The sequence below is a fragment of the Carya illinoinensis genome, chromosome 14 (assembly GCF_018687715.1).
Source record: "Carya illinoinensis cultivar Pawnee chromosome 14, C.illinoinensisPawnee_v1, whole genome shotgun sequence".
Taxonomy (NCBI): domain Eukaryota; kingdom Viridiplantae; phylum Streptophyta; class Magnoliopsida; order Fagales; family Juglandaceae; genus Carya; species Carya illinoinensis.
This window is the reverse complement of record NC_056765.1, coordinates 28594408-28612347: the sequence shown is the minus strand read 5'-3', so window position 1 is coordinate 28612347 and position 17940 is coordinate 28594408. Positions and strand designations below refer to the sequence as shown.

Below are 17940 nucleotides of genomic sequence, written 5' to 3'. Positions count from 1 at the left end.
TGCTCATGCTTGTTCTCTTGATATGCTTGACTCCATCGTGTAGATAACTTGAACTTGAGACTTCTTTATTTTTTGAATTCATTTGTTATCATCAAAATCTATGTGTAGATATATAATTACACAAAACTTGAAACTTTGAGTTCAACAAATATATAAAATTTTTCTTTATTATTATGTCGTGAGATCACATCATTCTCATAATTTAAATAGGAATATATAGTTTATAAAATTAGATCTTAAAATTTATTTTCTAAATTAGATTATATTATGTAAACATTTTATTATATTATATGTGTTATATACACAATTTGAGAATACAATATTTCTTTATATATATAATAAGACGAAAAATAGTAATTTGATTAAAGAAATTTGTTACCTGTGCTGAATGCACTAACACGTATAATCATAAAATGGATATATATTATATAATCATTTTAAAAATAAATAAAGTTCACTATTAAAAATTAATTTTTTTTATGTGATTCTATATTTACTCATTTTTTTTAAAAGATTACGTAGCGCTTATATACTTTACGGTTACAAATATCATTTATCTGTAAATTAAGCAATTTTTTTTTTTCAAATTCTATGTTTCTTAGGGATAATGCTTAGTCTACAGATAAAAGCCACCGAATGTGCCATAGATTCTTATTTTTTTTACTTAATGATTAAGAAAATGTTTTTAAATGACGTTGTGAATTTTTTTTTAAAGTATTTAAAGAAATAAAAAAAATGTACCAACAAAGAGCTAAAAAAACCCGATTTGGGGGGGTTTATCTGTGGACATGGCAGCTTTCGTTTCTTAGACGAGGGAATGATTAATCTTGGAGTTTCTAAGCTCCTCCTATGTGTATCTAGGTCTAATAGGTTGCACACCCCATTCTTGAAAGCTCAAAATTGCCTCTCTTCTTTTTCCTCGAGCACATGCATGAGCATATTAGAGTGGTATGCCAATTGTGCATCATAAACTATTGGACAGATTGAGATTTTCTAGAACTCCTGTTTGCATAGCGTTCAAATTTAGAAACGAGGATGGATATGATATACTCTACTCCCCAAGCTTGATTGGACGTCTGAAAGAAGTTGGAAGTAGTAAAAACTTCTAACTCCATGCAATCCCATGAACATACTTCTACCTATTATTACCATTAAGTATCTTCTTAACAAAAGAAAATTCGAGTCCAAGTTAAAATTAGGAGTTCCGATTGTGGGTCTATGTATTATATTGTATACAATCATGGGATGACTTGATTTCGAGAAAATCTGAACAAACTCCCTTGCATTCAAATGAATCAAGATGCAAGTGGGTACGAGAACTTAATCTATCAAGAGCTTTACTATGGTTCCCTCCCCTCTTAAACGATCACTAGACAATGGAGCCTCGATCTGAAATATATTCGTTTCGGGTAGTAGTAAGTGCCAAGTGGGATTGTCCAAACGTGACAGGCCAATCCGACAATGGATTACATTCATCCAGATTAGGGAGTCCCGATCAAATTTAGAGATCTACCAATATATATAGAAATGGACAATTCCTACACCTACTCTTATGTGATACAAGTTGTTTGAAAACTGATAATGCTCAACACCAAAAAACAAGGCTCAATCTAAAAAATCTCTGTTGGCAACGACGGAGGACAATAATTCTATTAAGAGCATAGGTTGATCCCCAAGAATGATGAGGATATCCGAGGTAGACACAACTAATTTTGTTTCCATTGTCAAGATTTCCCTTATTGCAATGCATATTTAGTGGTGCTTCTTACCACTGCCCTTCTTTTTACCTCGATTCTTCTTTCCACCTCCCTTCTTTTTTCTTTTAGCCAACATATGAGTTTCAGAGTCATCGTCTCTAGATGGGGTTGGTCGTAGCAAATGTTTTACATCAAGTATACCGTTTCTAAAATGACCTTCACTTGCTTTCAAAACTCTGTCCTCAGGCTTGCGTCTCCCCACAAATCCTTTAGCACTGCCAACATGCTTGCCCCCAAATTTTGCAAGAATTAAACGCTGAAAGCTACACTAGTCAGTAAAAGTATAAAAACTATTCCTATTCACGCAAAGAATGATATAAAAAGGTGAAGACAATGAAAGAAATTGATCACCTCTTGTAGCATTTTCTCCTCTCTTTCCTTTTGTTTCTTCATCATGGGTCGTGCTACACTAAGGGGCAGTCTATGCTTCTTAGGAGGCTGTTTCAAGGGTAAGCACAGATTTAGGAAGTTTTAAATTACTACAATATGTGAAAATATTCTACCAGTGTACACCACCTGACTGCTTCCTTGTAGCAAACAGAATAGAGCTAAAAGTTGATAATGGAAAGGACAGGGTATTTACCTTTCCACCCAATGCAACTATCTTCCTGTTCTCAATTTCCTTTCTCTCTTTCCAAGTCATATGTGAGGAGCCTGCAAAATGCCATTACCAAAAATTATATCACAAAGATATGAGATCCATGAAAAGAAAAAAAGTTACAGTCAAGATAAAAATAGCCCCAACAGAGAGCTTAAAATTATGCTGAATCCTATTTGAACCAAGGAGTCAGACTTTAACTAGGTTTTTATACCAATACTTCACTTACAGAACAAAAAAAGTAGTCCCACAATGCATGGAGTGTTGCTTAAATATCAATATCTAACACTAAAGTCCAACAACGCATATCAGTGCCACCTTCACTTTGCCATATGCAGGGTAACCAGTGACCACCAAAATGCTGCAGTGTGGACTATAATTCCTTTTAAGTCTCATGTGGTGCATTCAGCTGGAAGGAATGGTAGGAGCTTTGAACACTCATCAAATGATCTTCGATGTTTCTTTTTCCACATTTTTCTTTTATAAGTAATAATAAAACTTTATTCAATCAAGTAAATAGGAGTAGCCAAGTACACATGAAGTATACAATTCCTTGTCCATGATTTTCTTGTAGGCTTCTGTTACTGTGCTCAATGAGGCTAATTTCTATGATTTTCTTGAATCCATTTCTAGCTCCTAGTTTGTAACTGAGTTTTCTTTGTATACAACCCGTGTACTTGGGTTTTGCCTAAACATTTGACAAATGGTTCAGAACAGAATATATTTCTGTACATGGTACTTAGTAATTATTAAATTTGGCTACATATTAATCTATTTAACATGGTACATAAAAGAAATGCATGAAACTTCAAAGACACGTCAAGGAAAATGGGAGAACTCAAGGCATTATTTTTTATTACTCTTTTCCACTGGGTGACAGCCCACTTTTGTATTCCCTAGGAGCTATTTTACCTCTTCCACCCGCTCTTAATAGGCATATTCATGGTATACTCCCTATGTACCATGACAATGCCTATGCTCTTCTTTTATTATTAATAATATTGTTCTACTTATAAAAGGAAATCTGTTTAACAGGTGCATACAATGATGCAAAACGTTAGATTAACAAAAACAAATTCAAGTTTTCTAAAGCAAGTCTGTGCCCCAAGGCAGTTTCTAGTTCGTTTCAGATGGACTGAACAATTCAATATCACACAAAGAAGCCTCATCAGCAAGCCTATTTGACAGAAATTTCACACAAAGTAAGGCCAACACTTTTTATGACACGTTCATATGATGCATATGGCGTATTTAATTCATTAATTTCACATTTCTTTAAATTGTACTGAATGGAGGATTCTAAGAACCCTATTGTTTCGAATCCAATGCTAGTGATCATATCAGAGTTCCACACGAACATCTACCAACTCCATGATATCAGCTTCATGTATTTCACAAGTAAAGAAAATTGCCTCTTCAAAAATCTAATGTTACAAAAAAAAAAAAAAGATAAATTGAGCAATGATAAATTTATCATTCTGCTAACCAATAATGTCAGATTTCCTTGGAATCCGATATCTCCACCGCAAAACGTAGGACATCGGAAATCCCATATTTCCAATGCCCAAATTTTCCAACAATAGCCGAATTCTCAATCTAATCTAAATATATTAAAGTACTCTTTACTATTATCATCATGCCTATGTTCACTTATTACCTATTATTGATTTCAGATAATAATTTGTTGAAAGAGGTTCAACGGAGCAAAACCTATGGGTATATAATTCTAGATACACACCTCCCAACGGCCTTGACCCATTATTCAAAAGCCATGCTTAAATAAGTAAGTAAATACAGAAAATAAACCCATTTATCAAAAAAGCAATCAATAGAAGAAATTAAAAGTGTAATAAAATTACTGAAAAGCTCAATGTCCTTCATGATCTTCTTGAAGTCCATCTCTTCATCCATGGTGTCAGTCCCGCCTCTTGAGGGCCCTCCTCTATCGGCTTCTCTCTTCTTCTTATACATTTACGTTATTTTCTGTGATTAAAAAGTCCAACTGCAAAGAAAGGCAACAATCGAAGAGTTTAAATAGGACTTGTAAAGCCCAAAACCCTAGGCAGACAGAACTGTGCATAAGTCAAGGACTCAAGGGCATAAAGGGGGGGGGGGGGGGGGGGGGTGGGGGGTTAAACCGGATCGAACGGTGTGTTTGGTCCGGTCTGTAACCGGTTTTTAAAAATCGAAACTGGCTCTAAATCGATTTAGTACTAACCGGTTTGAACCGAATCGGATCTGTATATATATACTTTTAATTATATATATTATATATATAAAATATTATTATATTATATATATTATATGCTAAATTTATAATTAATATAATATGAAATCTTAATCTGATTATTCATTTCTATTAATTTTATAACCTAAAATTAATATAACATTTAATATAACATCAAATTAATCTTAAAAGTTTTAATATAACATTTGAATTCATGATATAACATAAATTAATCACATATTTTTAATAGAATATTTTCATTTTGATATTAACACATAAATTTTAATTTTAAAACATTTTAACCAAAAATTATAAAATGAGGGATATGGGTTAATCAATTGCTAAAGTTTTGTTGGAGTAATGATTTTGTTTGTCTGTAAAATCCGAAAAACCAAACTAGATCTGACTGAAACCGGAAAAATCGGAAGTTCCGATTTTAGTAGTTAATTGGTCCGGTATCAATTTTTAAATTTCCAAAACCGGTAGATACCAGTTCAATTCTACAAAATTTCCAAAACCAGACTATTTACAGTCCTATTAATATGTGTCTACCTGAATGAAGAACTGAGCGTGTGGTGGCTGTGAGAAATGAGAAGGAATTATGTAGTTCCAAAGCTGTGTCAACTGAGAACTCAAGGTTTCCGAAAGCTGCCTGCTTGGTAAGATTTTTTTCAGAAGCACCTAGATAGAAAGAGCAAAAAAATCATAAAATTCAATAAACAAAGGCTAGAAAAACATGCTACCATTCAGCTCTCCTCCAAGATTTTTTACAAACCAGGTCTACCATTAATTTGAACCTTTTTGGCTAAGTTTATTTCAATCCAAGAGAATAGCACTTATGACCTATGATGACTGTGCCAAGGCAGAGGGGCCATATTTTACCAATATTCTCGATAAGGGTGAGAACTTCAACAACTAAACAGATGAGAATCCAATATCAAGTTGCTCAAACAAGTGAAAATAACATTACTATTACCCTTGTTACCAGATGGTTTGAGATTTTCCAAACAAATAACAAAAGCAGATGATTGAGAAACCTTTATAGTGGTTGCAATCGAAGTTAAGAGGTCATGAAGACCATTATGCACAAAACTAACAACAAAGAACATTGTATGAGAGCTCAAGATGCATATCAATGAAGCTAATAGCCTAATCACATATTCATAATAATAAAAAAATACTAATGTTTTTACAATTTCACAAATCACAGATTTATAATAATACCACAAAACCCAGATTCACGAAATCACAAAACATAGATTCACAAACCTAGGTTCACGAAATCGCAAAATACAGATTCATGAAATCGCAAAACACATACCTGGATTTGTCGATTTGTGTGTGACGGTCTGAGAGAGTGGCTGGAGAGGGGAGGGAATGCAATAAGGGTAGGCCCTGCGATGGAATCGGGGGGAAGCCCAGCGTGTCTGCAACGGAATGGGGTGGGGGAGGCGCTGCGAGGCTATGACGGTCACCAAATTAGGGGGCGGGGGGCTAGGGTTTTTGCTTTTTCACCTATTCACGCAATGAGAGCATGAGAACTGAGAAGTGAGAGGGAATGGGAAGGAGTTGGGGGAGAGGGGGTGGGTCACTGGGTTTTAGAGTGAATTGTTGAAACCGCGTCGTTTGTATTGAAAATAACACTAAATGACGTCGTTTCAAAAAAAAAGGGAAAGGAACCCTGTGCTTAAATGGTGCCGTTTAGATTGAATTTTGCACTAAAGAGAACTGTTTCTATCTTTAGTAAATATATTATTTTTATTTGTTGTATCTTTTTAGCACATAAATTAATAAAAAAAATATTTTTAAAATTAAGTAAACTATTCAATATGGATTATTTAATTCACTCATTAAAAGAATAATTAATTATAATTATATTGATCATGTTAATTGTTACTTTGTTAAACTTAGATTATGCAAATGTATTATGATAGTTCTAAAATTATGCAAATGTATTATGATAGTTCTAAATTAATGCATAATGAGGAATGGGCTATATACAACTTTTTACATTTTGTATATAAAACAATAAGCATACATAATTTAATTATCCATACATCTATACATGCTTTATATGTACTTGCAACTTAGGTCATACATATAGATGTTAGTAATTAATTAAATGATGAATTGGTGATAAGTTAGTTAATTGATATCATACATTAGTTAATTACAATTTACAACAATATTTTTAATTGCTTTATATTTACTTATAACTTAGGTATTTTACAAAAAATTTATCTATTAACTTTAATTAGATTTAGACGTAGATGTAAGTAATTAATTAATGGTGAATTGGTGATAGGTTAATTGATAATATACGTTAGTTAATTAATTGAATATTAATTTGTAATTATATATTTAAAATTTTATATTGTAAATAGGGATAGGTTAGACGAAAATTATATAATTAATTATAAAAATAATGGGTTAGCCCGTTATCAACCCGTTAAGAAATCGACCCGAACTCATTAAGACTAAATCCTAACTCGTTAAGACTAAGACTAAAAAGTCTGTGGGGATGTATTACAAATTTTGATATCAGATAAATACCGATCTTTATATCTAAATTATTACAAATCATAGGAGAAGGTTCAAGGTACAAAGAGGTGAATGAACTAATAACCAATTATTGATTTTCTCAAATTCTCTCCTATAATTTAGAGAAAATAGATGATTGCAGAGCCAGTTGGGAGTGCTCTTAGTATGCATTTTCGTAATATACTCCCTATGTACTATGATAATGCCTATGTTCTTAAGAGATATATACAATGATGCAAAACGTTAGATTAACAAAGAACACTTCAAATTGTCTAAAGCAAGTGTATGCCCCAAGACGGTTTCTAGTTGGTTTCAGATGGACTGAACAATTCAATATCACACAAAGAAGCAAGCCTCATCAGCAAGCCTATTTGACAGAAATTTCACACTAAATAAGGCCAACACTTTCTATGACAAGTTCATGATATGATGCATATGGCGTAATTAATTCAATAATTTCACATTTCTTTATATTGTACTGAAGGGAGGATTCTAAGAACCCTATTGTTTTGAATCCAATGCAAGTGATCATACAAGTGTTACACACAAACATCTACTAACTCCATGATATGTATTTCACAACCTGTGTCGAGTGAGAACTGAAGGTTTCCACAAACTGCCTACTTGCTTGCTGTGATTTTTAGGGTTAGAAAAATTTACATCATTGCCATTGAGTTGCCAAAACACCAGAAACAACACGATACATCCATACAAAAGAGTAGGCGTAATAATATGTGACACCACCTATGAACCTAACATATACACGATACAATTAACGAGTTTGTGTTTGACAATAGATTTAGGTCAATACAGATTGACTTGTTAAGACATGATTAATAAACAGACCAACATGCTTAAGCCAATATTAATCAACAATAACTCGTTTCAATTTTATTTTAAAATTATAATTTTATTATTGTTGAGTTTTAATATTGGTATTTTTTAATATGCTTATATTTTTATTATTGAGATTGTAATTTTGGACTTATATATTTGTTACTGTTGAGTTTGTAATATTAACTTTATTATAGGTTAAAATCTGAAAATATTGATATTTTTATTAGTACGTAATCTTATTTACTAGGAAGATATTTTTTAATTTGTAAATAAATTTTTATTAGTTCGTAATCTGAAAATAAATTTTAACCTGTAATAACGAGAGTTTGGAAGCTTTTGAACCCTTCTGGGTTGGATTAAGGGTCCGAAAAGTGGATTATCCGAAAAATCTTGAAGATCATTTTTCTTTTTCTTTTATTAAATTTTTCAATATCTCTATTTTTTTTACCTGAACTCTAGTCGTCTCATATTTTTAATATTATTTTAGTGGATTTTGGCCTATAAACGTGATGGGCCTAAGCAACCCTAAACGCGTTTCACTTAAGAACAATGTTACTATCCCGTCTGAATTTACTTCTTCACTTTGATTATTATGTATTAAATTTTTTTATTTAATAATTAAAAAAGTAAATTTTAATGCATTAATATATTTTTTTATTTTTTAAAAATATTTAAATATATCTAAAAAATATAAAAAGAAAAACAAGAGAAAAAAAAATAAATTTATGCTAAGCGACATGCCCAGCGATTATTGTTGGGCGGCAGCCTAACATCACTCTCCACTTAATTCGAACATTGAAAATAGCTCACCAACAATCTAACGAGGTTAGTGGTGCCCAACGAAACCTGAAAAACTATAAAGGAAATATGTAAATCGGAATAATTTTAAGTTGACTATAATATATAAATACTTAATTTTTAAATTATTAAAATCATTTCAATCTAAAAACTTTTTACATGTAAGATTTATAATTTTTTTCAACTTAAGACATCTTTACGAGCGGGATTCATAATTTTTTTTTAACTTTTCATAAATATATCTCTACTTATATTAACATTTAATCACATTTAAACTTATCTTATATGTGCTTCATAAAATTTACTTCACTATTTTAACTCATTATTTTTCATTAAAAAATTTAATTCATCTCAATATCTAAACAGAATGATAGAGAGATTTGTTTAATAAAAATAAGAAAAATCTAATTTCAAATATAATTATACACTAATATATGTATATCAATCTAATATAATTGATAAAAAAATAAATTTTATTAAAAATAATATTAATTTAAATTTTAAATATAAAAAAACTAAAAATACTGATAATATAATCCAACAAAATAATTATACTAATTTATATTTAAAAACCATGAGTAAACAATTAGAAAGAATTGAAAACTTAATATCTCCTATTAAAACTCCTGTTAAAGAAGCTAAAGAAATTCCTTTGTTTATTCCCCATGAAATACCTGCTCACTTAAAATCTAGTTTTTCTAAGACTAAAGAAGATTTACTAGAACAGATCTCTAGCAAATTAGAAAAATTAAATATTGATAATAATGCATCCACTTCAAGACAATCTCATATTAATGTATTAAGTAAGACAGATTTACCTGATCTATCTGATTCTGAAATTAATAATCTTGAAAATCAATTTAAAGAATTACAGATAAACAAAATTAAAGGAAATCATAGTGGGCAATTTTATCCTAGGGAATTTGCAACGCATACTTTTACTACTCGAAATTGGTATCCAAGGCCTACCCCTCCGGATATACAATTCAAGGAAAGAGAACATATAGTGAGATCTGTTTTTGCATCAGATGCATTATATGAATGAAATATAGATGGATTATCTGAATATGAAATATTAAATCATTTTCAAGAAATGATTATGGTAGCTAATGTTTATAAAACCAGTAGAAGATCAGATCATCAAGTAGCACATGTTCTAGTTATAGGATTCACTGGCCAATTAAAATGCTGGTGGGATCATTATCTTACACAAGAACAAAGAATAAGAATATTGAGTGTCTATAAGCATGATGAAAATCTGCAAGAGATTAAGACAGAAGATGGTCAACCTATAGAAGATGCTGTTAATACTCTAATATTTATATTAACAAAACATTTTGTAGGTGATCCTTCCCAATTTAAAGAAAGAACTAGTGATTTATTAATCAATCTACATATAGAGATATAATATCTTCTATTAATAGAACTGGTCTGATTATGTGTAATGATATAAGATTAAAAAAGCAAATGGAAAAAGAAAAGAAATTTGCTACAAAAGAATTAGGTACCTTTTGTGAACAGTTTGGTTATTCTCCATTATTAGCTCATTCTACAAGACACAAAAAATGAAAAAGAATTTATAAAACTTATCCAACTAAGAAAAGGAATTATAAAAAACATTATAAAAAACCCAATGAAAAATCCGTATATAAGAAACCAGTAAAGAATACAAAAAAGTTTAATAAAAAGAAAAAACAAATTGTATGTTATAAATGTGGAAAGGTTGGACATTATGCATCAAATTGTAAGGTTAAAAAAGAAATTAATGAATTAGATATACCTGAAGAAGTAAAAGAAAAATTATTAAATATCTTTATACAATCAAGTGAAGAAGATGAAATTTCTTCAAAAGAAGATGAAATTTACCGATTAAAAGAATCAAGTTTTTCAGAACAATCTTCTGATAACGAGTCAGACGAAGATGAAATTCATGTTTGTAATTGTTTAGATAAAAATAATTGTATCTGTAATAAAACTATTAACGTATTATCGTCACATGAAAATATTATATTAGAATTAATAGATAAAATTAATAATCCACAAGAAAGAAAAGAATATTTAGAAAAATTAAAAGATACTTTTAGTAATCCCAAGACTTTTGAACCCAATTCAACCCTCTCGTCATATGATTTTCTAAAAATAGTAAATAGATTTCAATCAGAAAAACAAAATATTACTTTAAAGAATTTACATTAAGAAATTAATGAAATAAAGAAAGAAATTAGAAATTTGAAAGCTTCTAACACCAAACTTGAAGTTTCTAATGAACAATTATTACAAGAAATTATACTATTAAAAATAGATAAAAATAATGACACTCATAAAAAAGAACAAGGAGAAAACTCAGTAAAAATTACAAAAGAAGAATCAGATAATTTTATAAACATACTTAATAAGATGAATTTTCAAAAATGGTATACTGAAATAACTATTTCCATTAATGAAGAATTCTCTTTTTCTGCAATAGCCTTATTAGATACAGGTGCAGATCTAAACTGCATACAAGAAGGAATAATACCCTCTAAATATTTTGAAAAAACAAAAGAGACATTATCTCAAGCTAATGGAGCAAAATTAAATATAAATTATAAATTATCAAATGCACATATCTGTAATAATGGAATTTGCTTTAAAACAACATTCATTCTAGTAAAAAACATCAACACCAAAGTAATATTAGGAAACTCATTTCTTGCTTTACTTTACCCTTTCTCTGTAACAGAAGAAGGAATTTCTACTAAAATATTAGGAAAAGAAATTCAATTTAAATTTTTATTCCCTCCAGTCTCAAGAGAGATTAATTCCTTAAAAGAAACATCATTAATTAAAGAAATTAATTTTTTAACAAAAGTCAAAATCAAAAGAAAAGAAAAACAAATAAATTTCTTAAAACAAGAATTAAAATACAAAAGAATTGAAGAACAATTAAAAGATCCTTTACTAATCCAAAAAATTAATAATTTCAAAAATATAATTGAAAACGAAGTATGTTCTAATTTACCTAATGCTTTTTGGAGTAGAAAACAACATATAGTCGAATTACCATATGAAAAGGAATTTTCTGAAAAGAATATTCCTAATAAGGCCAGACCCATTTAAATAAATAAAGAATTATTAGAATTCTGTAAATAAGAAATTAATGATTTATTAACTAAATGACTTATTAGAAAGAGCAAATCACCATGGAGTTGTGCTGTTTTTTATGTATAAAAACAAGCAGAATTAGAAAGAGGTGTTCCTAAATTAGTTATAAATTATAAGCCTTTAAATAAAGTTTTACAATGGATTAGATACCCTATTCTTAATAAAAAAGATTTATTATCTCGACTTTATGCTGCTACTATATTTTCAAAATTTGATATAAAAAGTAAATTTTGATAAATCTAAATTGCTAAAAAAGATAAATACAAAACTACATTTACAGTCTCTTTTAGACATTATAAAATTAATACATAATTTTATTATTACGTAACAAAACTCAAAAAAATAAGACTATTAGGAAGATATTTTTGAATGAATGTCGGTGACGATGGCAATAATTGCACAACTTACTTGAGAAGCATCAGCAACATTCGTGATTTGATAACTTTACCTACCAAATTACAGATATATTTAATTTACTTGGACAAAACATAACCACTACAATAAAAAAGCATAATTTCAACTTTCAAAACCCCCAACCAACTCATCCATGTGCTCGTTTCAATCAATTGTCATTGACTTCCCAATATACACATATCACTTGCCCATTTTGCCTTTTCTATTAAAGTTGTTGAACCAAATTTAATTTATTTTAAATTAATTATTTATAAAATTAATTATTTTTTTAACTTTTAATAGAAAAAATTTAAATTCATCTTAACCTATTTCATACATTTCAAACTAAAAAGTTAAACACATTTCAATCTAAAAGAATTAAAATCTATTTTAATAAAACTCATAAAATATTACTATTTATAGCTCAATTTGAATCATGTCAACATTCAAACGTAACGTGAGTGATAATAATTAGTACATAATGGCAACCCTGCAAACCAGAACACAAGAAAAGCTGAAAATAATACTCTCTTTTTCTACTTATTTGCTCTACAATATTAAAATAAATCCCCATCGATCATGCAAACAGGTAACGATATAAAAAATTTAAGCCAAACAAAGAAACATATTTAAATAAAATGAAAGAAAACTCGGCTTATGATAACAAACAAACCAGCCCTAACAAAGCCAAAATCCCATTTAGTGTCCTGTCTTTGAGCTTCCAATGCATTGATAATGAAACAGATCCAGATGGTTCGCTATCGGCATTTTCTTCATTGGGGTTATTGAAATTTGACGGAACAATAGTATCCGGCGCTGATTCATCATCACCGGAGTTCTGACTTATCGGTCCCGGGGATTCTTCAGCAGGGTTTTCCAAACTCTTTGGCAACCCTTTTCCATGAGTCACATTAATCATCAAACGCTGGCCATTATTGCATTGCTCGCCATCATAATCACTAGAAAAGAAATATGTCATCCCTTCTTTGAGTAGTGGAACTGGCACCGAGACTGGATGTGGGCTGGCGGCGGATGGATTCGCGTCTGACCATTGTGTTGTGTCGTCTTCTTGAGCATCCTCATAGTCACAAAGTTTGTAGGTGGTCACATTATATGTTTGGATAACAGAATGATTATTGTCTGTGTTGAAAACTGCATTCACAAAATGAACACTCATGAATTATTATCTATCATACAGAATGTAAAATTCCTAGATGTGTTGAAACCATCATTCAAATGGAGTTGAATCAAATGAGAATAGAGTGATGTCTATTAGACTTTACTGTCACACCTGTCGTCATTATGGGATTAAATATTCATAGGCTGATACTTCTGTGCCATTTAATTCTCAGGCATAGTTGTTGTGGCATGGGACTTTGGAGTAGATATCTTTTGACAGAGATCATAATGGGAAGGAGATGGAAGAAAAATCAATGGGAAGCAAGCCATTTCCATTATAAATAACATTGCATGTGTTTGGTCACCGAGAAAAAGTAGTAATAATAAAACAGTTGCAGACTGTTTTGCATAAAAAGGTCTGATTGGGTTTGCTGACAATCACCTACCAAAAGAAAAGAAATAAAACAAAGGGTTTGCCGACAAACCCATATATATATATATATATATATATGTATTTAATATGCAAACTCCATCTTTGCAGATTTTTTTTTTTTTTAAAATTTGAAAATGAAGGAAGAGAAAGTAAACATAGCAAAAGTCTATGGCCAGTAGTACACCGCAGCTGAATGTAATGCCAATCACTGTAAAAGAGTATGCAAGATGATGCAGCTGTGGCGGAAAGACCAATGGCATATATAAAATGTCCTTATCTTAATGCTTCCTTTTTCTTTAGTTTTCACTTTAACACTGCCTTCTATGTTACAGTAGTTGGAAAAGGAAACAACACATGTTCTAGAAAACTATAACAATTATTGCATACTGATGTTCTGTTAGATATCTTTGAGCTGGTGCTTGTATTTAAATATCTATCATATTTTAATCCTTATATTTTATAATCGAATTTAGAAATCTTTCGAAACTCGAGATCTAGAGCAAAAGAGAAATAAACGCATTAATGGGCCCACAACTTTCTCAAACAACGTCAAATAAATGGTCCCATGGATACACGTAATCAAAATATTTCATCTCATATAAATATTATAATTTTTTTAATATTTTACATAAAATATAATAAATAATTTAATTTTTTTAATTTTAAAATAAAATTAATATTAAAAAATTATATTATAATAATATTTTATTTAATTTTTAACAAAATATCTTATCTCATTTAAACTAATGTTATGAAATCCATTTTTTGTATCCATTTCTCTCTCGTTTAAAGATCAAGAACCTAATTAGTTATGTCATAAGATGATTGAATAATTATTTTTTAGATGATTGAATAATTATTTTTTTTATTTCTCACTTATGGCATATATGCTCTCATAAACTCATGTCCTGATATCATGGTAGAAAATAGCTAAGATGAAAAAGACAACAAAACCAACCAAAATATGGAAATTTGTTTCTAATTTATATCAGAAAATGGAGAGATCTTTTCATAATATTCCATTCCATCTGTTGGGGAGTTCTATCTGTCAAATCATAGAAAAAACCGCATAATTAACTTGCAAAATGGGATCAAAGAGACAAACTTGAAAAATCAGGATGATCTCAATCTCACAACAGTTACAGAAAAATTCAGATGATTAAGAACCATCTGATTCCTTAGCCCAAAATGTTAAAGATTCAACAGATCGACTTAAAATGAATAAGTTTCTGGCATGACTGAAACAAGAAACCCAGACAAAAATGCAGTATATGAGCAAACACAAGCAAAGAAAGCTGGAACCCAAAATAGAGCAAAACTCCAATACAAAGACAGAAGCATACTGAGGAAATCTCCAAGGCTGAAATTCTTGCCGGCAGCCCATTTCTGGTAATTGACAGAGGGTTTCTCAAGAGTGTCGTACCAACCCAAAGAATCACCCACAGTGTAGTTCTTGTAAGCTTGGACAGATGCTGGAAAAGAGATAAGAAGAAAACAACAAGAGAGAATGGAGGGCAACAGGCCGGGAGAGTTGCAAATTCTCTGTTCCATTCTTCTTCTTCTCGGGGTGTGTGAAACTGATGCTGAACATGTGGTTGCAGCAGTTTCTTTCACAGAGAGGGAGAGAGAAGAGTGAGAATAAAGGAAGTGCACTGCCTGACACAGTCACTTTAGACTTGGGAGTTACTACAATATATGACCCTGCTTTTTTATGAAATTACCAAATCAGTCCTGCTTTCAAAGTTCCAAGTCGGTGCCAATAATTTGTTTTAGTTTTCTATTAATATTTAGGAAATACTATTCCCACATAAATTTCTTACCCAATTGCATTTTATTTATTTTTTAATATATTTTTGTACTTCATGATTAAGAAACTGTTTTTAAATAAATTTGTAATTTTTTTTTATTTTTTAAAAATATTTTTAGTTTTCTATTAATATTTAGGAAAATATTATTTCCACATAAATTTCTTACCAAATTGTATTTTATTTTTTTTTAATTTTTTTACTTCATGATTAAGAAACTGTTTTTAAATAAATTTGTAATTTTTTTATTTAAAAAAATATTTAAATAGTTTTAAAAATGTTTAAAAATGTTTAAAAATATTAAAAAATAAAAAAAAAATATTACTATTCGGTGAGGATTCTCAATGGGCATAGCATGTCCCTAATATTCATTTAGCTAAATTTTAGAATACATTTAGTTGTTAAGATTAATTCAATTCAGTTTAATTTTAAACTGAATCTAATATTTAAATACATAACTCTTAAATTATTAAATTTATCACAATCTTTTTTAACTTTTCATAAATATCTCTAAATTTATTTTAACATCCAAATATATCTAAACTTATCTTAAGTGGACTTCACAAAACTCATTCTATGCTTCCAACTTATAACTATTCATAAAGAACTCAACTCATCTCAACTCAGTTTAACATCTAAAATAGGTTTTAGTTACAAATATGTCAAAGAACCATAGATCAAAAATTTAATGACTTGGATGATATTTAAGTCAATGAACGCTGTTGTTATGTAGAGTAATATTATATATAGTCGTAGAATATACAAGCGTCATACAATTATTTTGAAAAACAATTAAGTTTATTATTAAAAAATTAATTTATTTTTATACAAGTTTCATATTTATTTATTTTTTTAAAATAATTACATGACTCTTATATACTCACGACTATGATTATTATTTATCTATTATGTACTATTAGTCATTTTAATAAATAAAATTCTTATATTATTAAGTCGATGCTTAGATTGTAGAGCACTTCATTTATATCCATTAAAAGATAAAATTCAAACTTTTTCTTTTATAGAGACCCTATTATTTATTGTTAATTTATGATTCAAGATTTGAGTTAAATATTCAAGCTGTATACTTTATTAATATTACTTTCATGAAATATTATTAAGTATTTATAGAACAGAACAACGAATTACTTCCTATAAACATCAATTTTATTTAACTTTACAACTTATACCTGTACTTTAAAATATTTGATAAATATTTTTAATTAATTATAAGCATTTAAGTACCTGTAATCATTAGTAATATCTTAGCTTTTTCTTTTGGGTATTATTTTAATGGAGGAAAGTGTGGCACTGAAGGTTGTGTCGGTTGAAGACAAATCTCCAAACATGTGACGTAATAGCTGGATGATTGCTTCTGCAACCTTATTCACGTGACGGAAAATTCATCCCGTTCCAATATTTTTTTTTAGTGTTTTTTTTTTTTTTCGTACTGATTAAGAAAAGGAAAATGCTTAATCACTTTAAAAATTCAATTGATTTTTTTTTTACCAAATGATTAAATAAATTTTTTTAAGTGATGTTGTGATTTAACAAAAAAAGAAGATATTTAATAATATAAAAATAAAAATAAAAAATACACACATTTGTTAACAATTCGAGAGTCACAGTGACTCTAGCAATACTCTTAAGAAAATATTGTTTAATAATATTGTATTTTTTTAAAATATTTAGAAGTGTTAAAAAATGATTTTAAAAAAAAATTTAAAAGTGTTTTTATTTTTATTTTTTTCATATCATTTTAACACTTTTAAATATTTAAAAAAATAAATAAAATTCATAATATTATTAAATAATTTTTTCTTAATTACTATGCAACAAAAAAAAAAAAAAAAAAAAAAACTTAAAAGAAAAGAAAAAAAACAGGATGCTTGAACGGCATCCCCAGCAGGATCGCTAGCATTGGCCTTCATGTGATTGTCGACAATATGTGCTATATTCTTTCCCCCTTTTTTTTTCCTCTCTTTTATCATTCTTCTATAATATTTTACTATATAATTTCCAATAATTAAATATTATTTATTTTATTATATTTATAAGTTAATTATTTAATATCACATCATAAAAATATTGAGAATAATAAAAATAAATACATTTAAAATTTAGAATGAGAATAAAATAAATTCATAAAGTGAATTCAATGACATAATTTTTTATGATAAAAAATCATGTAGTGTAGAGATGATGAGTAAATTATTCAATTTTTAATAGTGAATTTCACTCTTTTCTAAAAGAAATATGCGACGCTTTAATAACTTATGATCGACTAT

The 17940-nt window shown here is 29.1% G+C and overlaps 2 protein-coding genes across 3 annotated transcripts; both read right to left on the bottom strand.

The window, feature by feature from the left end:
* Nucleotides 1-1443: 1443 nt before the first annotated feature.
* Nucleotides 1444-6169, bottom strand: LOC122295125. Of its 2 annotated transcripts, none has more exons than XM_043104182.1 (6): nucleotides 5904-6169; nucleotides 5135-5263; nucleotides 4215-4357; nucleotides 2341-2411; nucleotides 2109-2195; nucleotides 1444-2013 (listed from the first exon to the last, which is right to left on the bottom strand). In XM_043104182.1, the coding sequence occupies exons 3-6, from the start codon at nucleotides 4324-4326 to the stop codon at nucleotides 1753-1755; spliced, it is 531 nt and encodes a 176-aa protein (XP_042960116.1). In that variant the 5' UTR covers nucleotides 4327-4357; nucleotides 5135-5263; nucleotides 5904-6169; the 3' UTR covers nucleotides 1444-1752. The 2 variants fall into 2 exon arrangements, with proteins under 2 accessions (XP_042960116.1, XP_042960117.1); XM_043104183.1 differs by having other exon boundaries at nucleotides 5135-5234.
* A 6641-nt stretch (nucleotides 6170-12810) lies between these two features.
* On the bottom strand, nucleotides 12811-15516 carry LOC122293258 (cucumber peeling cupredoxin-like). Its single transcript, XM_043101778.1, has 2 exons — nucleotides 15191-15516; nucleotides 12811-13447 (listed from the first exon to the last, which is right to left on the bottom strand). Exons 1-2 carry the CDS (start codon nucleotides 15396-15398, stop codon nucleotides 12951-12953), a joined length of 705 nt encoding a protein of 234 aa, XP_042957712.1. The 5' UTR covers nucleotides 15399-15516; the 3' UTR covers nucleotides 12811-12950.
* Nucleotides 15517-17940: the final 2424 nt, after the last annotated feature.

Excerpts from the sequence above, each read along its gene's own strand:
- LOC122293258 (XM_043101778.1), bottom strand. The coding sequence starts at position 15,398 with ATGGAACAGAGAATTTGCAACTCTCCCGGCCTGTTGCCCTCCATTCTC. Across the intron at positions 13,448-15,190 it reads CAGCCTTGGAGATTTCCTCA|TTTTCAACACAGACAATAAT; the intron begins GTATGCTTCTGT and ends TTGTGAATGCAG.
- LOC122295125 (XM_043104182.1), bottom strand. The coding sequence starts at position 4,326 with ATGTATAAGAAGAAGAGAGAAGCCGATAGAGGAGGGCCCTCAAGAGGC. Across the intron at positions 2,412-4,214 it reads GAAGGACATTGAGCTTTTCA|GCTCCTCACATATGACTTGG; the intron begins GTAATTTTATTA and ends GGCATTTTGCAG. Across the intron at positions 2,196-2,340 it reads TAGTTGCATTGGGTGGAAAG|CCTCCTAAGAAGCATAGACT; the intron begins GTAAATACCCTG and ends CCCTTGAAACAG.